The sequence below is a fragment of the Schistocerca cancellata genome, chromosome 10 (assembly GCF_023864275.1).
Source record: "Schistocerca cancellata isolate TAMUIC-IGC-003103 chromosome 10, iqSchCanc2.1, whole genome shotgun sequence".
NCBI lineage: Eukaryota > Metazoa > Arthropoda > Insecta > Orthoptera > Acrididae > Schistocerca > Schistocerca cancellata.
Genome location: NC_064635.1, coordinates 52,881,016 through 52,908,688, shown reverse-complemented (window position 1 = coordinate 52,908,688; position 27,673 = coordinate 52,881,016). Strand labels below are relative to the sequence as shown.

Below are 27,673 nucleotides of genomic sequence, written 5' to 3'. Positions count from 1 at the left end.
GTTGAGGGGTGCTTTTAGTTATGGCAGTATGGCTCACCAAATGCTGGTGTCTGTGCTCAGAAATGGCATTCTGGCCAATATGATATACTTATCAACCAATATTTCAAAAACTGTTAGCTGAAAAAAAATTGACTTTTGCACATCTTCCTGTCTGATATCTTCTCTCGATAAAGAACAAAATAGTAAAACACTGAACAATGTCAAAGAGTTTACAAAGATAGACAAGCATGGCGGAAACTTCGCATATGATTGAACTTAGCTCATACATTGCAGTGAATGGAACATAAATAAGATATTGAAATTTCATTTCATTCCTGAGTTATTGGGTTCTGTATCCGAGAGATGGTTACGTGTGGTCTGCCCAGTTTTGTTCATGCAGACTTCCCAGAACTTGCCCAACAGTTTTCTTAAACTGTTGGGAAAAAATTGTTTTTGCACATCTTACATGCTGATTTCTTTCTGTGATATGCCATAATTACTATGCTGCATGAAATTAAGTAAAACACTGTGCAAAATTTTAAAGATTTTTGCAGAGGTAGAAACACGAAACACACTGCATAAAGTTTGTGTGTCGTTGATTTTAGCTCATATACTGCAGTGAATGAAATGTACATATGATTTTAAAACTATTTAAAATTGAGAGCAAAAAGATAATTCATTTTGTTCTGAAGTTATTGGGTTTTATATCCAACGAAGGGTCACATGCAATGTACACATTCATGTCCTTGCGCATTGCAAATTATGTGATCAAAGCAATCATAACTTCTCAAACAATTCAAGATATCGAAATGAGGTGTTTCATAAATGATAGCACACAATGAGGCACGTATGTTGTATCATAAATACTCACAGCTTCTTTATTCACAATGATATGGAAGTAACTCGTCCACAGAAGTGAGAGGTCAGCGGCTAAGGACACATACAGACATCCATAGCACTGTAGGAAAACCCAAGCCGTACATGTACAGTAAAACCTTATTCATATGTTTTTCACTTATATGTTCTTTTTCGTGTCCTGGTGAAATATTCACAGTGTGCACAGGTTATGATGCAGTGTTTCAGAGTGGGTTGCCAGGAAGTGGATTGGTACTGTCAATATTATACTATAATAAAATTTGATAGTGTAATAAGGAACTTTGTCAAAGTTAGGCATCGGTCAAATTTTCTTTTATCAAATCTAGTGCCTCACCTTAGATTTGATCAAAGGAAGCGTTCGTCTTATGTTTACTGCAAGGAGAAATAAACCGCTTGGAGCACTAGAGCACTGCAGCTGTCCAACAAACAATGTTTATCAACATGACTGGCAAATTTACAGGGTGCGTTGCATAAATAATGAAATCGATAGAAATATTCAAGGCAGATGAAGCACTGTGTAGCTTATGACATTTCGAATACAAAAACAGAATAAAAAGTGAGAGCTATAAAAAAATTGCGGATGCTATTAGCCATGAAGTACAGCCAGGATGTACCCCCAAGAATATAAAGTTTCATGTTTCATGACTGCAGTAAGTATTAAATTTAATTGCCTTCACATATTCCTCCTTCAGTGTGTTATAAATATCTTCAAACATTTCTGGTATTATTTTCGTCAATGTGCACTGCAGCATTAGAGCGCTATACCGGTACTGTAAACTATAGTAGCTAGAAATCGCAGTGTCTTTTGCAGATGTAGCATTTCTGAGGAGAGCGTTTAGCTTCATAATATGAGGATCCACATTCTTGAGCACATATTGAAGTGTATTCTTGTCCATTCCCAAAGGAATTTTCATGCAGCTTTACGTCCTTGACTTGCAGCTCCCGTAGAAAATTTTGTTGTAATCTTTCGCATCTTGCCATGAAGTCCACGGCTTCACCAAAGTATGTTTCCTTTTCTTATGCTTCTCTTGCAAATGCAATGACCATGCAATTGCAGTGCACGGAACTGTAGACAAGGTATAATTTTACTAACAGCATCGGTGGTGTAGTACGGAACAACCATTCATTGCTGGGAATTCATTTCACCACGAAGTAAATAATTAAATCTGTTCTTGCTCTATAGTTAAAAAATTCTTGTATGTACCCTTGCCCGCTCAGTCAATTAGTTATACTCATAAAATGAACATTTCCTAACAAAACATTTGCATTATATGAAGATGGTGTTGCCAACATCGGCACACTACACTGCCAATGCCGTAAGTAAAACTGAACTGCAGAGAATAGTATTAAGTCGTCGTCGCCCATTATGAAGGAACTTTCACAACATATTTGATCACAGTGTAAAACCCCCTTTTGCGCCACGTCAAAGATCGTTGTCAAAGATGGCACCGGCGTCGCCAACTAGAAAATCACTTTGTTGTGAGCATCCGAATCCAACTAACACTTAATTGTTAATGTGATGGATTTGAGACTGTTTTATAGATTGACAGATAAGCAACAACAGAATAAACTGCAATAACAGAGTTGTCACAAAAACCATATGTTATACAGAGACCGCACAGTATTGGAAAGTACAGTATAACACACGAAGCTTACTATTACGGCAGTGGTGATAGCCATAGGGAAGGTCGGTAGTATGTGTAGCACTCATTTGTTTTCCCGAAATTACATGACTTCTGCCGAACTAGGGCACAAATTGTCAAGAATTGTTGCATGTCACTCAGAAATCCCGAAACCATCACACCTCAAACTGTATATGCTATTGTACCATACTACTGAATTTCTAACTATTTTGAGAACTGGTAGCATGAGTGGAAGAAAAAAGAAAAGCATTACTATTGCTGAAAAGCTACGAATTTTGAGAGTTGTGAAGGAAACAGTAATCAAAAGTGATTGGATACTGCAAAGGAATTAGGAATTTCTGCATCTGCTTTAAATTCTATAGTAGCAAAGGCAAAGGAAATTGAAGATAGTGCATTTGAGTTCAGAATTTTTACTAGTAAGCAGACACGCATTCAGGGCGGGAAATATGAAGAGGTGGTAGATTGTTTGCTGCAGTGGCTCACACAGCATAGAGCAGAAGGCATTCCTATTAGCGACCTAATGCTGTGTGAAAAATTTCAGTGCTTCATCAAGTTGGCTGCACAAATTTAATGTAAGACACGGCATCAGCTGTCATAATGTATGTGGAGAAAGCAAAAGTGTCGATCCCATGACAGTGCAAGACTGGAAGGAAACCCATTTGAAAGAACAGACATACCAATATGCTCCTAAACACATTTTCCATGCTGATGAGACGGGCTTGTTTTACAATGTAATGCCTGACTGCACAAAGGCATTCAAAAGTGAGAACTGCCACAGAGGAAAACAAAGTAAATAATGTGCAACAGTTATTTGCTAACAGTGATGGGAATGAGAAGCTCCCCCCACTTACTATCGGGAAATTTGCCAAGCCCCATCGTTTTAAGTACATTGTCACGTTTCCCATAAAATACACTAGTAAGAAGAAATTGTTGATTACGACAAAAGTTGGCTTCGAAGCGTCGATGCAAAAATGGGTGCAGCAGGAGGAAGATTTTATTGTTCGTAGACAGGTGTGCGGCACATCCTCCCCTTATTTCCTATTTGAGAAATGTGACTACAGAATTCTTTCCAGCGAATTGCACAAGTGAGCTCCAGCCAATTGACATTGGAGTAATACGTAATTTCATGTTGCATTATCGCAAAATGCTCATGCAGCATGCCATCAGGTGCGTAAACATCGAAAAAAAAGGAAGAAATGAAAATAAACATTTTACAGATAAGTTTTTTACTTGCCATTTATTTCATGTTGTGCTACCGGAGCCAAAGACCACTTCGAAAAATTATTAATGCATTTCTTTCTTCTGATAGGCAATGTACTACATTGCAGCTTCACAGCACAGAGTTTCAGACAATACCATTTGTAACTGTTTCCGAAAAGCCAGATTTGGGAATGAAGTCCACGATCATGGTGGAAATGATCATACTGATGATATTTCACTTAATGATTTCGAACAGAATTGACTTGAAGAGCAGGCATCATTTGAGGATTACGTGAACGCTGATGAAAATCTCGTCATTACAGAACCCACGACTATCGCTGAGATATTTCAATGTGCATTGCGGGACCTGGACGAGGAAGAAACTGACGATGAGGATGATACAGAAGATTCTCGGCATTTCTCCATGGTGTTTAACGATGCAGTAAATGCGTTGGAAATAATTAAACCATTTGTGATGTGCCACAATGTTTCTGACGAAATAATGACAGTATTATCCCATTTTGAGGGTACAGTGTATGGTATTGCCGCGTCAAAGAAAAAAACAAGCAAAAATTATGGACTTTTTTTACAAAATGACACTTTCTTGTGTGTAGAGGTTTACATTTTTCTTTACATCATTGTTAAGTATGGTACCCACTAAGCCTATATAACATTTTGTAGAATGTAACTTTTTATTTACTGGGTTTTTCATTTGTGCTTACCAATCAATTTGATAGTATGGTGTTATATTTCATATATACATTTTTCACACTTATACACTTTTTTCTGTAGTCCGTTGAAAAACATATAAATGAAGTTTTACTGTATACACATCCACAGCACCTTAGGAATGGCGTAGCAGGATGTATATACTCATCCACAGCAGTTAAAAGGATTAAACATGTGCCACGCCACAAACACAAGCCAGTAGAGGGAGTATGATGCTATGGAGGATAAATACTTGGCCTTCCATTGGGCCTCGAAGACGCCATGATAGTTGTCAACTATGTGAGTACTACTGTGGACCACCTGCACCCCTTTGTGCATGAAGACTTTTGATTTCTTACCCACCAAAGACACCTGGGGTGCTACTGGTGTTACATACCTCCAGAAATCTACCAAGGACTTGTCAAATCCATGCCACATAGAATCGCTGCTACACCAACTCACACACTATTAAGGACGTGGACATAATTTTTTGGCTATCAGTATATATTTAGAGTGATGTAAGAACTCATGGAGTGAATTAAAAAGTCGAAGCGACTGAGAAATATGTTTTTGAAAACCATACACATCTCCTTGAGTAAACTGATGCTCCTGTGTTGGGTATTCTTTGCTAACTCACAGTTACTCATCCCTGCCCCCTCACGTCAACTGTGGACTTTGCTATGATACAGTGGCTTATGTACCTCAACCACAGGACTAGCCGTGTCATAAGTTAACCATACTGTAGGGACATCTGTTGAGAGCCCAGACACGTGTGGCTCCTGGAAAGGGGCAGCAACCTTTTCAGTAGCTGCAGGAGTGTCAGTCTGGCTGGTTGACTGATTTAGCCTGGTAACATCAACCAAAAGGGCCTTGTTGCACTGGTATTGCGAAAGGCTGAAAGCAAGGGGAAACTACAGCTGTTATTTTTCTCCAGAACATGCAGACTACTGTATGGTTAAATGATGATGGCATCCTGTTGGGTAAAATATCACGCAGGTAAAATAGCTCCTATCGGGCTCTCTGGGCAGGGGCTGTTCAGTAAGTGTTGTCGGAAAAACAAAAGTGGCACTCTACAGGTTGGAATGTGGAATGTACGATCCCATAATCAGGCAGGTAAGTTAGCAAATTTAAAAAGGGAAATGGACAGATTGAAGTTACTAACATGAATAATTTATGGAAGAATGGAAACACTTGTTGAAACTGACCTCAGAGAAGATCAGTTTGGGAGAAATGTCGGAACGAGGGGGCCATTATTGATCTTACGCCGTCTTAGAGAAAGCTTTTGACAATGTTGACTAAAATACACTCTTTGGAAAACCTGAAGGAAGCAAGAGTAAATTACAGAAAGCAAAAGACTTTTGACAACTTGTACAGAAACCACGCGGCAGTTACAAGGTCCGAGAGGTATCAAGGGGAGAGGCAGTGGTTGAGAAGGGACTGAGACAGTGTCGTAGACTTTCCCAATGTTATTTAATCTGTACACTGAGTAAGCAGTAAAGGAAAACAAAGAAAAATCTAGAGTATAATTAAAATTCAAGGACAACAACTAAAAACTTGGAAGTTTGCCAATGATATTGTAATTCTGTCAGAGACAGCTAAGGACTTGGTACAGCAGTTGAACATAATGGACAGAGTCTTGTAAGGTGAATATAACACAAACATCAACAAAGCAAGGATAATGGAATGTAGTTGAATTAAATCAGGCAATACTGAAGGAATAATGAGACAGTAAAAGTAGCAGATGAGTTTGACTTCTTGGGGAGTAAAACAACAGCCAAAGTTGAGATGGCATACAATGTAGAATGGCAATGGCAAAAAAGGCATTTCCGAAAATGAGAAATTTGTTTATACTGAAATATAGATTTAGGTGTCTTTTCTTTTCGGAGGTATTTGTCTGGAGCATAGCCTTGTAGCAAAGAAATGTGGTTAATGAACAGTTCAAACCAAAAGAGAATAGAGGTTTCTAAAATGTGGTGCAACAAAAATGCTGAAGATTATAAGGTCAGGTCACGTAATACTAGTGAGGAGGTGTGAATAGAACTGAGGAAAACAGAAATTTGTGGCACTCTACGAGACATCAAGGGATCACAAATTTCGTATTGGAGGGAAGTGTAGGGAGAAACTCACAGAGGGAGACCAAGAGATGAACGCAGTAAGCAAATTCAGAAGCACGTACGTCACAGCGATTATTCAGAGATGAAGAGGCTTGCACAGCATGCGACAGCCTGGACAGCTGCAAAACACCAGGCTTTGGACAGAAGACCACAACAACAACAAAAGTTAACTTATTTCTCAAGAAAGAAATCTTTTCAGCTTGGCGAATCAGAAGAGTAAAGCCACTACTATGTTACCCATATTAAAAATAGCCTTTCACAGACTTATGTAACATCTTCTGACTGTATAAAGTTTTGTGATACATTTTAACAATAAAAAGCTAATTTATAATACATTTAAAAATTAAAGGCTAAATATTTACAACTTACCCCTTGTGCATGGGATGGGTACGATGTGCCTGTTCCCTGCTGCTGATAGTACTCATAGTTGCCATACTCCTGAGACTGGTAATTACCATGATAGCCACCAGAATCTGAGTATGATGTAGGAGCTGAGACAGAGTTGTATCCACTCTAGAAAGGAAATTAAATGAGCATATTGTTTAAATGGAAACTAAAATGGAAGCAGCAGCTTATCCATTGTACACAGTTCACTTGCATTGTTTAGTTTAGTGCTATTCTAAATCGCTTCTGAGCTGAAGTGAACAGCTGCTGATCATTTAGCTATTTTTAGTAGTGCTACATATTTCTGTGGCAAGAATTTGGGTAATATTCGATCTTTTGCCTCGAGTGAATTTACTTTATAGTGTAGTTTTCCGCTGCAGAAGTTGCTAGGTTCTAATCGGCGTAGTTAGCAGCTCAGTTCGGTTGCATATCTCCGGGGCATCGAGTTACATATTTAGTTTTCTTGAGTTTTCTTAATAGTATATATTTGTTTAATTGCTTGCATGATTTGGTATTTAAGAAGTTCAGGCTTGTGGGTGGCGTGTAAATTCAGTCAGTCTATAGTTCAACTGTCATTTCTTCTGAACAGCCAGCTACATAGTACATTGAGGCATCAGTATCCCTCGATTACACATCAGGAGGGTAACAAGTTGCTTATCTAGGTTTCTGCCAGCTTTTATTGTTTACTTTTCATTAACCTCGCTAGGATGGGTACGATGTATGCCTGCTTGCCTGCTGTACGTAGATTTTAGGGGAGGTGGCCACAGTTCACGAATGATTGACTGTAGTTTCGGCTGTAATCAGTCATCTTCAGGCTACCACCTCGGGGTGAAGTGGTGGTGGAGATTCTGGAGCATCACATGGGACACCTCAGGTGTCACTTGTTGCACACACGGGCTCTACTGTTGAGGCATCTTCTAGTGTACATGACGCACTGGACCCGCAGGGTGAGTGGCGGGTAGTAACGTGTTCATGTCACTTGAGATGGAGGGTCAATGTGGAGGTCGGTTGTATGGCCACGACTACTCATCCTGTAAGTGAACAGATGGCCGTTCCTTCAGCAGGGTCCGAGTAGGAACACATTGGCAGAGGTTTGCTAGTTATTGGGAGCTCCAATGTTAGGTGCATTATGGAGCCCCTTAGGAAGATAGCATTTAGGGCTAAAAAGAAAGTCAATGTGCACTTTGTATGTCCGCTGGGAGACCTCATCCAAGATGTGGAGGCAGCCTTAGCTGTGGCTATTGAGCATACGAGGGGGTACCCAAAAATAACCGGAATTTCTTTCTAGAAAGCATAACCTTATTGTTTTCAAATACAACCTTAATCTCCTTCAAAGTACTCTCCATTAGCCTTACTATTTGTCCAAATGTTCATTCCAGTGTTCGAAGCACCTTTTAAATTCGTCCTCTTTGATACCTGCTAGCACTTTCATGGCATTGTGTTTTACATCTTCCACATCCGCAAAACGCTTCCCTCTCAAGTCTCTTTTCATACGTGGGAATAGGAAGTCCAGGAGTGCCAAATCCGGCGAATACGGCGCTTGGGTCAAGGTAGTCTTCGCTGAGGCCAAAAACTGGCAAACACTGAGAGCCGTGTGCGTGGGAGCGTAGTCATGATGCAGGAGCCACATGCCAGAATCTCACAAAGCCGGACGTTTTCGCGACAAACTTCTGCAAAGCAGTTTCATAACCTCCAAATAGAATTGTTGGTTTACTGTCTGGTTTTCAGGGACAAATTCAGAGTGTACGATCCCTTTGATGTCAAAAAAACACACCAACGTCGTTTTCACATTCTATTTCACTTGTCGAGCTTTTTTTGGTCGAGGTGAGCCAGGTGACTTCCGCTGCCACTCTTCGCATCCCTAAATTGATGGTCAAGATGTGCTGAATTGAGCTCCAGAACAACCCGGACAAGTTCTTGAGTTAGTCGATTGTCCTGCATTGATGTTCACTGATGAGATCATGGATTTTGTCGATGTTGTCTTCGCTTCGAGCAGTTGAAGGTACACTGGAACGGGGCTGATCTTCAAACACCATTTCTCCCTTTTTAAACCAAGAAAACCATTGGTACACTTGTGTTTTACTAAGAGCATGTGTCTTTGTACGCTGTCTGAATCATTACAACAGTTTTTGCTGCGTTCTTGCCGAGCAAGAAACAAAAATTCACTGCTGCACATTGTTCGTAAGAACTAGCCATTTCCTCGTGTCATGTCTGCATTGTACACACACACACTCAAAGAACTGCCAAAGAAACCACACTTCTCACCGTTGGGTGATGCTGTGTGGCAGAATGAATCAGCAGAGCTCCTACTACAACCCTCTGACAGCGCAACCTGCTACTACAAGTACATGATGTGCAGCATTACGATTCCAGTTACTTTTGGGTCCTCCCTCGTACAGAGTGCAGTCATCTCCATGTTGTGGCTCAAGTCAGTTCTTACAGGCAGTTGGTGGAGGTGGTGAAGACTGCTGGCCTCACACGTGGGGTGTGAGCAGATCTTGCAATTTGCAGCATCATTCCCAGAGTTGATCTAGGTTTGGAGCTGGCTGCAGATTTCTGGACTTGCGTTATCGGGTGGGGATTTGTAGGACTCCCCTTGGCAGGTTAGAGGCGCACTACATAAAGGAAGCACCTACTAGGAAACCAGTGTACTTGTGGAGTGCACCTTGGGTTTTTGGTTAGGCAGTAGCTTAAGGTACTCTTATGAACACTCGCCAGTCAGTACGCATGTAGTAAAGAATGATCAACCGTAAAAATTTTATCAGTAAATTTCCGAATATTCGTAACAAAGTTCCTGAATTTACTGCACTCCAGGAAAGTTCTCAACCTCAAATTATTCTTGGGACTGAGAGCTGGCTATGACCTGAAGTAAAAACCTCTGACATATTTAGTGAGTCTTGGGATGTTTATTGGAAAGACAGATTAGACACCATAGGAGAGGGAGTGTTCATTGCAGTTGACAAAAATATTGTCTCTACTGAGGTTGAAATTGCGTGTGATAATGAAGTTATCTGTTCATGCATAACAGGTCTAAGTGAATTGTTAATTATCATATAGTGGAGATGCTGAGTTGCAGATAAGCACAACAAAAAGACTGACACAAATAAAGGTTTTGGCCCGTAAGGGCTTTGTTTGAAAATAGACGACAGACACACACACACACACACACACACACACACACACAGGCGCACCGCACACACACGCGTGCAAACACAACTCACACAAATGACTGCTGGGGCATGGAGGAGGAGGGATAGTAGGTAGGGGTGGTGGACAGTGAAGTGCTGCACGATAGACAGAGGGTGGGGGAGAGGTGGGGAGCGATAGTGTAGCGGGAAAATGAGACAAGTAAAAGCACTGTGTGTGATGGTAGAATGAGTGCTGGGATGGGAACAGGGAAAGGACTAGATGAGTGAGGACAGTGACTGACCTTTGAAGGTCAGTCACTGGAGTGCGGTTTCAGTTGCCTGAGACTCCATTCGTGTGTGTGAGGTGTGTGTGTGTGTGTGTGTGTGTGTGTGTGTGTGTGTGTCTATTTTTGATGAAGGCTTTACTGGCCGAAAGCCTTATTTGTGACAGTCCATCTCCGCTATGTGGTAAGAAGTAACTTTCCTTTTTATAATATTGTTACATTTCATCCAAAATTCTCCATTGTTTGAGTTGTTAATTGTTGGATATTTTTACTGACCACTTGACTCTACTGTGACAGTCATAGAGGCTTTCAAAGAAAGTCTATAGTCAATTTGCTCATAAATACCTAGCCCTTTACGCCTCTACCCTCACGATCGTGAGGGTCTGGTGCGACTTCATATTTTTTTGTTCCCTGGAGCTAGAATGTAATTGCAGCCGGAAACGAACGATCGTGAGGGCTACTTTGGTTCATGTAGTACCACCGAACACCACTAGACAGCAGCTCCGTCCACTCTGCTGTTTTGGTGGGCTTCTTTGTCTTCCAGTGTCGTTGCGTGACGTGTAGCGGCTTTGTCTTGTCTGTAGCAGTTGTGTTTGCGTATGATTCTGAGGAATTGTTTTTATTCAGTCTGTTTCTAAACATCTCAAAGAATTTGTGTATTATCGAAATATCCATTTTGCATGATTATTGTGGCTGTGGTGCTCGAAAGTGTCTCCACCATCACAATTGTGAGGGTTACGTGTTGCTGCAGTTTTCACTTATTGAGGTTAGTTTTACTCAACTACTTTTTCTCGCATTCTTGCATGCTTATTGATGCAATGTATATGGTGTAATGTATTGGAACATTTTTAGATAATGAAGGGACTTACTGAGGAAGATATTTTGAAGTGCTTGATGCATCAGACTTAGAAGTAAGTGATGAAGACGATTCTGAAGATTTGTTTGTGCCAGAAAATATTGGTGCATCGAGTTCTGATTCTGATACAGATGAAATACCAGTTCACCTGCATCAGAACAGTCAAGGAATAATAATCAACTGAAAGCAGACACTCTTCGATCTCCACAACTTAAAAAAAAACCTATCAGGCAGAAAATATCTGTGGAAGAAGAAATTATTTAAAGCTAAGCATCACTCAGGACCATTGGACTTTTCTAGAATGCAGCTAAAATTTACGCCTTCTCTCTAGGTTACTGTAATATATTTTGTTCTGTAAATGAAAATTTGGTCCATTGTAAGCTGTTTGTTCCGTTTTCAAATCAATTTCATGCGAATGGACAGCTTGTTGCAGGTCATTCCCACATAGAAAGCTTCACAGTGTAGGCAGGTCAGTTGGTAAATCACGTGGGTGCTTTCACACGTGTCTCTGCCTTTGATCATGTACTCCTTCCGGGTTACAGGACTGGAGTAGGTGGTGGTGGGAGTGTGCATGGGACAGGTCTTACACCGGGGGCAGTTACAAGGGTAGGAGCCAGAGGGTAGGGAAGGTGGTTTGGGGATTTCATAGGGATGAACTAAGAGGTTACGAAGGTTAGGTGGACGGCGGAAAGACACTCTTGGTGGAGTGGGGAGGATTTCATGAAGGATGGATCTCATTTCAGGGCAGGATTTGAGGAAGTCGTATCACTGCTGGAGAGCCACATTCAGAGTCTGATCCAGTCCCGGAAAGTATCCTGTCACAAGTGGGGCACTTTTAGGGTTCTTCTGTGGGAGGTTCTGGGTTTGAAGGGATGAGGAAGTGGCTCTTGGTTATTTGCTTCTGTACCAGGTCGGGAGGCTGGCCATTGGACAGATGGAGGTCAACGTCAAGTAAAGTGGCATGGGATTTAGAGTAGGACCAGGTGAATCTGATGGAACCAAAGGAGTTGAGGTTTGAGAGGAAATTCTGGATCCCATGCCACTTTCCTTGATGTTGACCTCCATCTGTCCAATGGCCAGCTTCACACGTCCGTCCACATCAAACCCACCAACAAGCAACAGTACCTCGATTATGACAGCTGCCACCCATTCCACATCAAACGGTCCCTTCCCTACAGCCTAGCTCCAGTCCGGAATCCCTGAACCATTACACCAACAACCTGAAACAGCTTTCGCATCCCACAACTACCCTCCTGACCTGGTACAGAAGCAAATAACCAGAGCCACTTCCTCATCCCTTCAAACCCAGAACCTCCCACAGAAGAACCCCAAAAGTGCCCCACTTGTGACAGGATACTTTCCGGGACTGGATCAGGCTCTGAATGTGGCTCTCCAGCAGTGATACAACTTCCTCAAATCCTGCCCTGAAATGAGATCCATCCTTCATGAAATCCTCCCCACTCCACCAAGAGTGTCTTTCCGCCGTCCACCTAACCTTCGTAACCTCTTAGTTCATCCTTATGAAATCCCCAAACCACCTTCGCTACCCTCTGGCTCCTACCCTTGTAACTGCCCCCAGTGTAAAACCTGTCCCATGCACCCTCCCACCACCACCTACTCCAGTCCTGTAACCCGGAAGGAGTACACGATCAAAGGCAGAGACACGTGTGAAAGCACCCACGTGATTTACCAACTGACCTGCCTACACTGTGAAGCTTTCTATGTGGGAATGACCAGCAATAAGCTGTCCATTCACATGAATGGACACAGGCAGACAGTGTTTGTTGGTAATGAGGATCACCCTGTGGCTAAACATGCCTTGGTGCACGGCCAGCACATCTTGGCGCAGTGTTACACCGTCTGGGTTATCTGGATACTTCCCACTAACACCAACCTGTCAGAACCCTGGGGATGGGAACTTGCCCTTCAGTATATCCTCTCTTCTCGTTATCCGCCAGGCCTCAACCTCCGCTAATTTCAAGTTGCCGCCACTCATACCTCACCTGTCTTTCAACAACATCTTTGCCTCTTTACTTCCACCTCAACTGACATCTCTGCACAAACTCTTTGCCTTTACAAATGTCTGCTTGTGTCTGTGTATGTGCAGATGGATATGTGTGTGTGTGTGTGTGTGTGTGTGTGTGTGTGTGTGCGCGAGTGTATACCTGTCCTTTTTCCCCCCTAAGGTAAGTCTTTCCGCTCCCGGGATTGGAATGACTCCTTACCCTCACCCTTAAAACCCACATCCTTTCGTCTTTCCCCCTCTTTCCTGATGAAGCAACCGTTTGTTGCGAAAGCTTGAATTTTGTGTGTATGTTTGTGTGTCTATCGACCTGCCAGCGCTTTTGTTTGTAAGTCTCATCATCTTTGTTTTTAGATATATTTTTCCCACGTGGAATGTTTCCCTCTATTATATTCATATCATTAATTTTTTTGATGTGACTTACCAAACAAAAGCACTGGCAGGTCGATAGACACACAAACAAACACAAACATACACACAAAATTCAAGCTTTCGCAACCAACGGTTGCTTCATCATCTTTCCTGATCATCTTTGTTTTTAGATATATTTTTCCCATGTGGATTTTTTCCCTCTATTATAACTCCAGAATTTTTTTCTTATTTTTCTAGTAACATTTAAAGCTAAACAAATATGGAAAAGCATTGGGAAATGAAACCACTTTTTAAAAAATCTTCAGGTCGTAAAGGGCTAGATCATGCAATACTAGTTGGTGTTGACTTTTAACCTAAAGAGCATAGATTGGGATGTGCATGGATTCATTGGAGGGGCTACAGATAGGCAGTCTTCTGAAGTACTTTTCAACACATTTTCTGAAAACTGTCTTGAGCCACTAGTTCAGCAGCTCACATGCAACGGAAGTATCTAGGGCCTTGTAACTTCAAACAGCCCAGATCTTATTAATGGTGTCAGTAGAGAGATGGAGCTTAGTGATCATAATGTCATCATAGCGACTATGGTTACAAAAGTTAATAAATCAATCAAGAGAGCTAGGAGAGTGGTTCTGCTAGAAAGAGCACATAAGCAGTTGTCAGCATCACACTTAGACAATGAACTGCAATCATTTAGTTGCAGAATGATGCACACAGAGGAATTGCGGCCAAAGTTTAAACAGATTGTGAATCATGCTCTGGACAGGTATGTGCCTAGCGAGTGGATTAAAGACAGAAAAAACCAACCATGGTTTAATAACGAAATTTGGAAAAGCTGCAGAAGCAAAGACTATTGCACTCTCACTTCGAAATAGGACACAAAAATGATGATGGGCAAAGATTAGTAGAGATTCATGCATCTGTGAAAAAATATGTGCAAACAGCTACCACCGTCATACCTTGGCTAAAGATCTGGTCCTATTAAAATCGCTAAGTGTTTCTAAGGCTATTATCCGACCACTCGTTGACCAGTCTGATTTGGCAGTAAAAGACAGCAAAAGGAAGGCCAAAGTCTTAAATTCCACATTTAAGAAATCATTCACAAAGGAGAATCATACAAATGTACCATCGCACACAGTCCCGTATGTATGACACAGTAATAAGCATTCCTGGCCTACAGAAACAACTGAAAGACCAGAAAACAAATAAGTCACCAGGTGTGGATAAAACTCCAATTTGGTTTTACAAAGAGTACTCTACATCATTGCCAATGGCCTTGCCACAGAGGTAACACTGGTTCCCGTCAGATCACTGAAGTTAAGCGCTGTCAGGCTGGGCTAGCACTTGGATGGGTGACCATCCGGACAGCCTAGCACTGTAGCAGCTCCGGTCTCAGAAACTGACATACAGCCAGGAGAGCAGTTTGCTGACACACATGCCCCTCCATATCCGCATCCAGTGACGCCTATGAGCTGAGGATGACATGGTGGCTGATTAGTACTGTTTGGCCATCATGGCCTGTTCGGGATAGGTTTAAGTTTTTTTAACTCTACGTCATTGGCCCCTTACTCAGTTTGCATTTATCACGAATCTCTCGATCAGGGCAAAGTGTCAAGCGACTGGAAAAAAGCAAATGTGATTCCTGTACATAAGAAAGATAAAATAATGAACCTGCAAAATTACACACCAATGTCCTTAACATCAGTTTGCTGCAGAATTCTAGAGCATACTCTGAGTTCGAATATTACAAATTTCCTAGACAACGAAAAGCTCATGTCCACAAATCAGAAAGGCTTTAGAAAGCACCCCTCTTGTGAAACCAAGCTTGCTAGGACTCTACTGAGAAAGTTTAGAAAAACTGGCATTTGAAAGTGACTGCAGAACAATCCTACTGCCGCCAACACACATTTCACACAGAGACCACGAAGATACGATACGAGAAATTAGGGCTCATACGAAGGCCTACAGTCATTTTTTCCTCGCTCTGTCTGTGAGAGTAACAGGAAAGGAAATGACTAGTTGTGATACAGGGTACCCTCCGCCACACACTGTATGGTGGCTTGTGGAGTATGTATGTAGATGTAGATGTACTATCTCATTTATCAACTACTTTGCATTCCAATAGTATCAACTGTAGATCGCCAACAATTTATGGAGGAAATTGTAGTAAGGCAGCTTGTAAATATCAGTTCCTAACATAACATATATTCAACTGTTCCTCAGATTATCTTGAAATGAAGAATGGAAATGGAAAAAGTCCTAAGTAGCAAATCTGACATTTGCCAGGAGAATGGGAAAACAATGCATTTCTGTTTGTACATAACTGATTTGTAACCAAAAAATTAAGAGGATTTTCTGATACAGCAGAATTATGCTCTTCACTGCATCTCCACAAAAACTAATGAGACAATTAGAAAAAAATAGTTTGTTATGAATATTCTAACCAGGTGGTTCAAAGTGTCAATAAGAAAGTTTTTAGAAGGCGATTCTAGCAGAGAAGAAAACACCAGTTTGTTGTTTACATTAGTTGTTCACTTTTTTTTTTCATCGACAGACATAAACAATGACAAACTAAACATACACTGTGTGATCAAAAGTACCTGGACACCCCCAAAAGCATACGTTTTTCATATTGTGTGCACTGTGCTGCCACCTACTGCCAGGTACTCCATATCAGCGACCTCAGTAGTCATTAGACATCGTGATAGACCAGAATGGAGTGCTCCGCGGAACTCACGGACTTCGAATGTGGTCAGATGATTGAGTGTCTGTTGTGTCATACATCTGTATGTGAGATTTCCACACTCCTAAACATCCCTAGGCCCACTGTTTCTGATGTGATAGTAAAGTGGAAATGTGAAGAGAGACATACAGCACAAAAGTGTACAGGCCGACGTTGTCTGTTGACCTGACAGAGACCACCGACAGTTGAAGAGGGTCGTAATGTGTAATAAGCAGACATCTATCCAGATGATCACACAGGAAATCCAAGCTGCATCAGGATCCACTGCAAGTACTATGACAGTTGGGCAGGAGGTGAGAAAACTTGGATTTCATGGTCGAGCAGCTGCTCATAAGGCACACATCACATCGGTAAATGCCAAACAATGCCTCACTTGGTATAAGGAGTATAAATGTTGGACAATTGAACAGTGGAAAAACGTTGTGTGGAGTGACGAATCACACTACACAATGTGGCAATCCGTTGACAGGGTGTGGGTATGGCGAATGCCTGGTGAACGTCATCTGCCAGCGCATGTAGTGCCGACAGTAAAATTCGGAGGCAGTGTTATGGTGTGGTCGTGTTTCTCATGGAGACGAATTGCACCCCTTGTCGTTTTGCATAGAACTATCATAGTACAGGCCTACACTGATATTTTAAGTACCTTCTTGCTTCCCACTGTAGAAGAGCAATTCGGGGATGTCGATTACATCTTTCAACATGAACGAGCACCTGTTCATAATGCACAGCCTGTGGCGGAGGGGTTACATGACAATAACATCCCTGTAATGGACTGGCCTGCGCAGACTCCTGACCTGAATCCTATGGAACATCTTTGGGAGGTTTAGGAACGCCGACTTCGTACCAGGCCTCACCGACTGACATCGATACCTCTCCTCAGTGCAGCACTCTGTGAAGAATGTGCTATCATTCCCCATAAAACCTTCCAGCACCTGATTGAGCGTATGCCTGCGAGAGTGGAAGCTGTCAGCAAGGCTAAGGGTGGGCCAACACCATACTGAATTCCAGCATTACCGATGGAGGGTGCCACGAACTTGGGGTGTCCGGATACTTTTGATCACATAGTGTAAATGTCAACAGCCACCTGAGGACAAACCTATCAGTTCGAAATTGGTAATGGCGCTACTTGCATAAATAAACAGCACTATTAACAGAGGCTGGTTGCTGTTTTGCTGATGTTGTACACAGCCAAGGTCTAAAAAATGTCAGTTTCCGGCAAGCACAAGGTTTGACGATATGTGGGAACCAGAACAGTCTTTGATCACAAATTTGTTTAACTCAGTTCAATGATCGGTTTTGATTGGTATGTTCATTATCAGATTGATCTGTGTCCTTAAAGTTAGTAGAAGAAGCAAATAAAATTTACAGGTACGAATGACACAATAAAAACATGAGGAAACTGCAACCGGCACTCAAGATCCACAATTTAGGGTCATTATCAACACACTGTGCTTACAGCTGCAGTACAAATACATTTTTATATTATGTGGTCATTTCAATAATGCTTCTTTTTCTAAGTTTTTGGAGACAGATTAAATTCATGATGATCACAATGATTGTAACCTGTTACTGAATAGAGTGGGCACCATAATTCTGTGGTGTCAATAAACCTTCTAAATTTTTTGGATACACAAGTTATTTGAAAAATATACACACTTTTTTTTTTAATTCTTCTGACACATGAGAGATCTGGCCATTTCCATCCTTCAACTGTCTGTTGAGGTAGAAAATACAGTGAACAGCCAAAGAAATTGGAACAACTGCCTAATTTCGTTTCAGGTACCCACAAGCATGCAAAAGTGCCGCAACACGACATGGTATGGATTCGACTAATGCCTGAAGTAGTGCTGGAGGGAACTGACACGTTGAATCCTGCACCGATTGCCATAACTCCGTAGGAGTGCGAGGGGGTGGAGATATTTTCTGAATAGCACGTTGCAACGCATCACAGATATGCTCAATAATGTTCATGTCTGGGGAATGTGGTGGCAAGTGGAAGTGTTTAAACGCAAAAGAGTGTTTCTGCAGCCACTCTGTAGCAATTCTGGATGGGTGGGGTGTCGCACTGTCCTGCTGGAACTGCCGAAGTCCATCGGAATGCACAATGGACACGAATGGATGCAGGCGATCAGACAGGATGCTTACGTAGATGTCACCTGTCAAGAGTTGTATCTAGACATATCAGGGGTCCCATATCACTCCAACTGCACATGCCACACACCATTACAGAGCCTCCACCAGCTTGAACAGTCCACTGCTGACATGCATGGTCCATGGATTCATAAGGTTGTCTCCATACCCGTACACATCCACATCCAACTGCTTGATACAGTTTGAAACAAGACTCATCTGACCAGGCAATATGTTTCCAGTCATCAACAGTCCAATGTCAGAGTTGACGGGCCCAGGCAAGGCATAAAGCTTTATGTCATGCAGTCATTTAGGGTACACAAGTAGGCCTTCCGCTCCGAAAACCCATATCGATGATAGTTCATTCAAAGGTTTGCCGCTGAAACTTGTTGATGGCCCAGCATTGAAATCTGCAGCAATTTGTGGAAGGGTTGCACTTCTGCCATGAAGAAAGATTCTCTTCAGTTGCCATTGGTCCCATTCTTGCAGGATCTATTTCTGGTTACAGCGATGTCAAAGACTTGACGTTTTACTGGATTCCTGACATTCACGATGTTTTACTGAATTCCTGACATTCACGACATTTTACTGGATTCCTGACATTCACGATGTTTTATCGCATTCCTGACATTCACGACATTTTACCGGTTCCTGACATTCATGACATTTTACCAGATTCCTGACATTCGCGACATTTTTCCAGATTCCTGACATTCACAACATTTTTCCAGATTCCTGACATTCACGACATTTCACCGGATTCCTGGCATTCACCGTGCACTCATGAAATGGTTGTGCAGGAAAATCCCCACATTACCGCTACCTCAGATATGCTATGTACCATCGCTCATGTGCGAACTATAACACCACGTTCGAACTCACTTAAATCTTGATAACCTGCCATTGCAGCAGCAGTAACTGATCTAACAACTGCACCAGACACTTGTTGTGTTAAATATGTGTCAGTGTTGCTGTATTTGTGGTCTTCAGTCCAGAGACTGTTTAGATGCAGCTCTCCATGCTACTCTATCCTATGCAAGCTGCTTCATCTCCCAGTACCTGCTGCAACCTACAACCTTCTGAATCTGCTTAATGTATTCACCTCTTGGTCTTCCTCTACGATTTCTACCCTCAACATTGCCATCCAATACTAAATTGATGATCCCTTGATGCCTCAGAATATGTCCTACCAACCGATCCCTTCTTCTAGTCAAGTTGTGCCACAAATTTATCTTCTCCCCATTTCTATTCAATACCTCCTCATTAGTTATGTGATCTACCCATCTAATCTTCAGCATTCTTTTGTAGAACCACATTTTGAAAGCTTCTATTCTCTTCTTGTCCAAACTATTTATCGTCCGTGTTTTACTCCCATACATGGGCACACTCCATACAAATACTTTCAGAAATGACTTCCTGACACTTAAATCTATACTCGATGTTAACAAATTTCTCTTATTCAGAAACAGTTTCCTTGCCACTGCTAGTCTACATTTTACATACTCTGTACTTCTACCAGCAAAACTCGTCCGCTACTTCAAGTGTCTCATTTCCTAATCTAATTCCCTCAGCAATACCTGATTTAATTTGACTACATTCCATTATTCTCATTTTAGTTTTGTTGATGTTCATCTTATATCCTCCTTTCATGACACTGTCCATTCCATTCAACTGCTCTTCCGGAGCCTTTGCTCTCCCTGGCAGAATTACAATGTAATCGGCAAACCTCAAAGTTTTTATTTCTTCTCCATGGATTTTAATGCCTACTCCAAATTTTTCTCTTGTTTCCTTTACTGCTTGGTCAATATACAGGTTGAATAACATCAGGTATAGGCTAAAACCCTGTCTCACTCCCTTTGTAACTACTGCTCCCTTCCATGCCCCTCGACTCTTATAACTGCCATCTGGTTTCTGTACAAATTGTAAATAGCCTTTCGCTCCCTGTATTTTACCCTTGCCGCCTTTAGAATGTGGAAGAGAGTATTCCAGTCAACATTGTCAAAAGCTTTCTCTAAGTCTACAAATGCTAGAAACGTAGGTTTGCCTTTTCTTAATCTTTCTTCTAAGATAAGTCGTAAGGTCAGTATTGCCTCACGTGTTCCAACATTTCTACGGAATCCAAACTGATCTTCCCCGAGGTCGGCTTCTACCAGCTTTTCCATTTGTCTGTATGGAATTCATGCCAGTGTTTTGCAGCCTTGCAGCCATGACTTATTAAACTTGCTTTCTTTGGGAATGGAGTAATTACCAGTATATTCTTCTTGAAGTCTGAGGGTATTTCGCCTCTCTCATACATCTTGCTCATCAGATGGTAGAGTTTTGTCAGGGCTGGTTCTGCCTAGGCTATCAGTAGTTCTATTGGAATATTGTCTACTCCTGGGGCCTTGTTTCGACTTAGGTCTTTCAGTGCTCTGTCAAACTCTTCATGCAGTATCATATCTCCCATTTCATCTCCATCTACCTCCTCTTCCATTTCCATAATATTGTCCTCAAGTACACTGCCCTTGTATAGACCCTCTATATACTCCTTCCACCTTTCTGCTTTTCCTTCCTTGCTTAGAACTGGGTTTCCATATGAGCTCTTGATATTCATACAAGTGGTTCTCTTTCCTCCAAAGTTCTCTTTGATTTTCCTGTCATCATACTCCTGGTGATATATGCATCTACATCCTCTCACTTTTCCTCTAGCCATCCCTGCTTAGCCATTTTGCACTTTCTGTCGATCTCCTTCTTGAGACACTTGTATTCCTTTTTGCATGCTTCATTTACTGCATTTTTGTATTTTCTCCTTTTATCAATTAAATCCAATATTTCTTCTGTTGCCCAAGGATTTCTACTAGCCCTCATCTTTTTACCTACTTGGTCCTCTGCTGCCTTCACTATTTCATCTCTCAGACCTACCCATTCTTCTTGTACTGTATTTCCTTCCCCCGTTCTTGTCAATCGTTCCCTAATGCTCTCCCTGAAACTCTCTACAACCTCTGGTTCTTTCAGTTTATCCAGGTCCCATCTCCTTAAATTCCCACCTTTCTGCAGTTTCTTCAGTTTTAATCTGCAGTTTATAACAAATAGATTGTGGTCAGAGTCCACATCTGCCCCTGGAAACGTCTTACAATTTAAAACCTGGTTCCTAAATCTCTGTATTACAATTATATAATCTATCTGAAACCTTCTAGTATCTCCAGGGTTCTTCCACGTATACAACCTCCTTTCATGATTCTTGAACTAAATGTTAGCTATGATTACGTTATGCTCTGTGCAAAAGTCTACCAGGTGGTTTCCTCTTTCATTCCTTACTCCCATTCCATATTCACCTACTACTTTTCCTTCTCTTCCTTTTCCTACTATCGAATTCCAGTCACCCATGACTATTAAATTTTCGTCTCCCTTCACTACCTGAATAATTTCTTTTATCTCATCATACATTTCATAAATTTCTTCATCATCTGCAGAGCTAGTTGGCATATAAACTTGTACTACTGTAGTAGGCGTGGGCTTCGTGTCTATCTTGGCCACAATAATGCGTTCACTATGCTGTTTGCAGTAGCTTACCCGCACTCCTATTTTTTATTCATTATTAAACCTACTCCTGCATTACCCCTATTTGATTTTGTATTTATAACCCTGTATTCACCTGACCAGAAGTCTTGTTCCTTCTGCCAGTTTTCTTTCTCCTGATAACGGTGTTCTCCTGAGTAGTCCCTGCCCGGAGATCCGAATGAGGGACTATTTTACCTCCAGAATATTTTACCCAAGAGGACGCCATCATCATTTAACCATACAGTAAAGCTGCATGCCCTCGGGAAAAATTACGGCTGTAGTTTCCCCTTGCTTTTAGCCATTTGCAGTACTAACACAGCAAGGCCATTTTGGTTAATGTTACAACAGTCAATCATCCAGACCGTTGCCCCTGCAACTAGTGAAAAGGCTGCTGCCCCTCTTCAGGAACCACATGTTTGTCTGGCCTCTCAACACCTACCCCTCCATTGTGGTTGCACCTACGGTACGGCTATCTGTATTGCTGAGGCAAGCAAGCCTCCCCACTAATGGCAAGGTCCATGGTTCATGGGGTCAGTGACGCCTGCAATTCTGGAAAATTACTCATCACACATAACACAAACTGGTTTTAAACACACTGACAGAAAGGGAACCAGTTACACCGTGGAAACATAATGCTACCAAACTAATAATGCAGTATTTCCACGCCTATGGATTATGTCAATTAAAATTTAATACTTCTGCGAGTTTATTTTCAGTAAAGGAGAAAAGCTTTTCCTACAGATGAATAATAGTATCAGCAGTTGATGACTACAGGGTGTGTAACATTACTGGAACTTTTCATAAGGAATTGCAACAGGGCTCGCACAGAGGCCATACATGAGCAACTTAGCACTGTCGTCCACATCTGAAAAAAGTTGAATCGTCAGCACAAGCGACACGGGAGAGTCACACAGACATGTCGCACAGACAGCTAGCTGCAGTGCTACGATTGGTGATGGTGTGGACTCAGGACAATAGTGTGGTACGCAGAGTAGGCATGGGTCCCTCAAAAAGAAATGCAGCACTAGAATACTGCACAACTGTTCGTCTGGTACAGATTATCACAATTGAGATCAGGACAGAAGTTACAGGTAGAATATTATCACGAACCATTTGGAATAGATTGCTGGAAGATGACTCGAGATCAAGAGTTGCCTTGAGTTGTTTGCTGCTGACACCATGCCACAGGCAACTGAGACTCGCACAAGGTACTACTGGAGACAACGGGATATGGAGTGACATACTGTGGAGCTCAACCACGAGTCTCGTTTTTGTTTGTGACAGATTGATGCCAATGTGTCTGCAGATTACCTGGAGGAGGATCACAGGAACCAGTGATTTTTGAAACCCAAACCTCTGTAACGCCTGTAATTATGATGCACAGAGCTATTGGAAACAACAATGTAATTGATTTGGTCTTTGTTGAAAGAGGCCAAATGCTCACCAATATATGGCAAGAACGATTAACCATGTTGTCCAACGAGGGTAACAAAAGGCATATTCCAGCAGAATAATGCACGACTGCAAACCTTAGTTCACACCACAAACACCTTGAGGAATTTACGGATTCTCGAGTAGTTGCCATTTACCCCAATTTATCACCCATAGAGCATGCCTGGGATTCAGTGGGAAGACGTGCTTTCATATAAGCCTCCAGCAAGCAAACTTCAGAAGCTGACACAGCATGTGTATCATGTGCAGTAAGAAATTCCTCAATACTACTTTCAGAGGCTTCGTGCTTCCATCCCACAGCAAATACAAGAGCATATTCACACCCATAATGGTCACTCCTCATACTGCTGTTGATCAGTTCTGAACCCATTATGTGACGAATGTGTCCACAAAGTTTGTTAAATATTGGACGGGTGTTCCATGGTGCAACACTTTGCATATTCTTCAGTGTATTATCACATATACACATCTTTGGTGCACATGTAAGCAACTGCAAAATTTGTAATTTCAGCACATTGTAATGAGGTAATTTTTTGAACACTTACTGGCCTAGCAACTGGCTATTACAGTTGTATTTGAATAGGCCACAGGTTGAGGTTAGATAGTAATGCAAAATAAACATTGAAGTAATATTTGAGTGAGCCCCACTAAATTAAACAGCTCATCTATATTACTAAATGGCTACCCCTGATCACTGAACATGGTCTCAGTTGCAGTATGCCTATAAAACAGCTTCCAGGGGCAACAAAAATTTGATTTTTATTATTTCCTATAATTAATGACTAAGTTCAAAAATTTAAAATGCTGCCTAATCTACTTATTAAGAGCTGTTACTTTACATAAAAGATTTAATACAATAATTCAAGTATTAAATTTAGAAACTATGTAGATGCCCGAAGGCAGCATTTCCCATGGCCCACTAATTGCCCAGACTACCGTATTTACTCGAATCTAAGCCGCACTCGAATCTAAGCCGCACCTGAAAAATGAGACTTGAAATCAAGGAAAAAAAAACTTTCCCGAGTCTAAGCCGCACCTGAAATTTGAGACTCGAAATTCAAGGGGAGAGAAAAGTTTTAGGCCGCACCTCCAAATCGAAACAAAGTTGGTACATTGTAATATGAGAGACAATTTAGGTCGAATGAATGACGATACAGATACGTAGTTTGGTTCGAGTCGTAAGCTTAGCAGTTAAGCTTTACCAGGTAGCCAATGCTGTGTGTCAGGCGCTCTGTCCGTATTTATACGGGTACCCTTCCTTTTTCACGTGCTTCGTCTGGTTTGAATTGATTGCTTATTTTTCTTTGATCTGATAAGTGCCGTTCTCTTTGTATTAGGTGTTGACGTCACTCTAAGCTGAAGATGCATTACTGTACTGTGTCATGCATTGTTTGTCGCATTCTGATAATGAGTGTTTACAGCCTGTCGCCGCTCGCGGCATGGCTTGCTTTTGTGCATGCTACCGCCGCGTACAATTTAAAAAAAAAAAGGGGAGAGGAATCGTCTCATTAGCGAAACAATGGCAACAGACTGCTATTTGTTGTTACTTGACACTGCTGCTTTCTTTGATAATAATAAACAAGAACCAAATAATAGACTGCGTATGATGTTCTGAACGAGAGTTTAGCGAAAATTTTTCTCCGTTTGATAATCTTTGCAGACGCCTCTTTAGTACATTACATTCTGCACAGAAATTAAGAGTCATCTTAGATTTAAAAATCTAGTCAATTGCTGTGCTTCATTTCTGACTGTATCACTATAACGCATAAGAATAATTCGAATACAAACATGACATGATACGTGTTTTCTTCCGCGTTTGCTGTTGTCTCACTCTAGTTTCGTAGTTTATTAGGCAGGCAGAATTTATGAGAGATGGCAGCAAACACGAAAGAATACATGGCAAAATGTTTATATTCGTATTATTCTTATGGTGGAGAGAATACTGCATGTGATTCACAATTCTTTAAAAGTTCCTATTAGCAACCATCTCTTTTCACAGGTAGGAAAAAATTCAGAACGTAGGGTTGGCCATATTGACAAACATCCCTAACAGTCTTGCCAGTCGGATTTTCGTAGTTCATTGAAACGCTGCAACATTCGAAGATGAACAATAAGGAATTTGTATTTACTTCGATGGATAATGTATGAAAATGCAGTGGTCGAAACTCGGGGCGGAGGGAAAAAACCTCGTCTTCCACCTTATTTTTATTTATTTACTGATGCAGAGGTGTTGGCGCCAGTATTTTATCTTTGTTCATGCAAAGCATGCCTGTGTAGCGGTACATATATTCGACGGCAGAAGTTAGTTGTGGTGGCACCTACCAACATTTTTCAGAACTTCCGCTTACCTTGCACTCGATTCTAAGCCGCAGGCGGTTTTTTGGATTACAAAAACCGGAAAAAAAGTGCGGCTTAGATTCGAGTAAATACGGTACATACATCCAGTATTTGAAAATGAGAGCACTTACTAACTTGCAACAAACCTTACACATAATTTCAAACTTTTATGAAACTTTTTGTCACTGACACCCTCTACTCTCATAAAATGGTTAAAGGATAAACATTTATCCCTTATTACATTTTTGCTGTTCATGCAGTAAAAAAAAAAGTGGCTCTGAGCACTATGGGACTTAACAGCTATGGTCATCAGTCCCCTAGAACTTAGAACTACTTAAACCTAACTAACCTAAGGACATCACACAACACCCAGTCATCACGAGGCAGAGAAAATCCCTGACGCCGCCTGGAATCGAACCCGGGAACCCGGACGTGGGAAGCGAGAACGCTACCGCACGACCACGAGCTGTGGACTTCATGCAGTAAAAGTTCAACATCAGGCATGATGTTTTATTTTATTACTTCTTTACCACCAACTCTATTCACAACACATATTGCAGGCAGTATCCACATACACTATGAATGTGCCTGCAAAATTATATCACTGCGAGAAACGCAGTTCAGGAGATATGGTGTCATAAATACTGAGATCTGTAAAAAACTAGCTTTTGCTTAAAACAGTCGGTTTTTCCCCTTCCTTCCTTTTTTTGGTAGTTTAGCTGACATTCAACTCATAACAAGCCTAAGGTTTTATCTCAAACTCCTACAAAAACCACATAAAATCCTGATGTCCACATTTTCACTGACCTCTGAAATGTGACTAAGCATGAAAAAAAAAAAGTATATCCTTAATATCAATGAGGATCAAGTTATGTGTTTTCTTAAATTAAGTGCAATTTTTGTGCCCTGAAATTTTTCCCACTTAGAATTGAGGGCACAATGCTTTGCATAGTAGAAATGGCTACACAGTGGGAGCTGACAATGTCAGTACAGCTGCGTTGTGTGTTTTGCTTGTGATAGTAGTCCACCCTGCTACCTGTCACATAAAAACTATTTTAAAGCAGACTGTAGGCATAAATACAGAAAATGAATTAATTTTATCCATTATTTCTTAACTGTTTTTCATTTTAGCAAATGTGACAGTACTACACACAAATCAGTTACCTAATATTCAGTTCTTCAGCTGCAAATGTGTTATCTTTGTAGAAAAATGGGAGCAGAATTTAAGCAAGGCCATATGAGCTGCTGAGACAAACATCGCAGTCATCACCAAATTAGTTGACCCAGCCAGAAATTATGGAGAAAAGTCACAAAAGTAATCGGATGATCATCAACTGAAACTGCACAAGCTAGTAGACATCATAGGCACTTCAAAAAGTGCTGTACAACACAAACCGACTGAAAACTTAACAGCACTGTGACTATGTTTCAGTTGCATGTTTGACGATTTTTCCCTGCAATAAATCTGAGTTTTGCATGAATTCATAAGCATGTATCAAACATGAGTCCATCACTTCCCCCTTCAGATGAAGGAACAGTCAAAACAGTGGACTGAAAAGGAAGAATCAGTTCTAAAGATGACACAGACAATTCCACCTGCAGGCAAGTTCATGGATAAAGCAATCGATGGTGAGTATTATGGAAAATTACTGCAGCGTCTAGATGACAAAAACAAGCAAAAATGGCCTAATTTAGTGAAAAAGAAAGTTCTGTTGCATCATAATAATGCAATAGTTTACACATCCATTATTACTTACTATAGGATATGGGTTCCACCTTTTTGCAAACACACTGCTCTTTCTTTTTATTCAAACAGTGGATTTTTGTTTATTGAAAACTGCAAAAAGTGAACATATTTCAAGTTGTAACTGATTTAACAACGCGAGGCCTAAAGAAAATTTTTGTTC

General features: G+C 41.2%; 1 protein-coding gene across 5 annotated transcripts in view; it reads right to left on the bottom strand.

Annotated features, from left to right (window-relative positions):
• The window catches only part of LOC126106779 (zinc finger matrin-type protein CG9776-like), a 268,248-nt gene that overhangs the window by 176,227 nt on the left and 64,348 nt on the right, over positions 1–27,673 (bottom strand). For all 5 annotated transcript variants that reach the window (XM_049913158.1, XM_049913157.1, XM_049913159.1 and 2 more), the window contains one exon: positions 6,890–7,033. In XM_049913158.1, the coding sequence (XP_049769115.1) occupies positions 6,890–7,033 (144 nt within the window). The remainder of the gene's footprint in view (positions 1–6,889; positions 7,034–27,673) is intronic.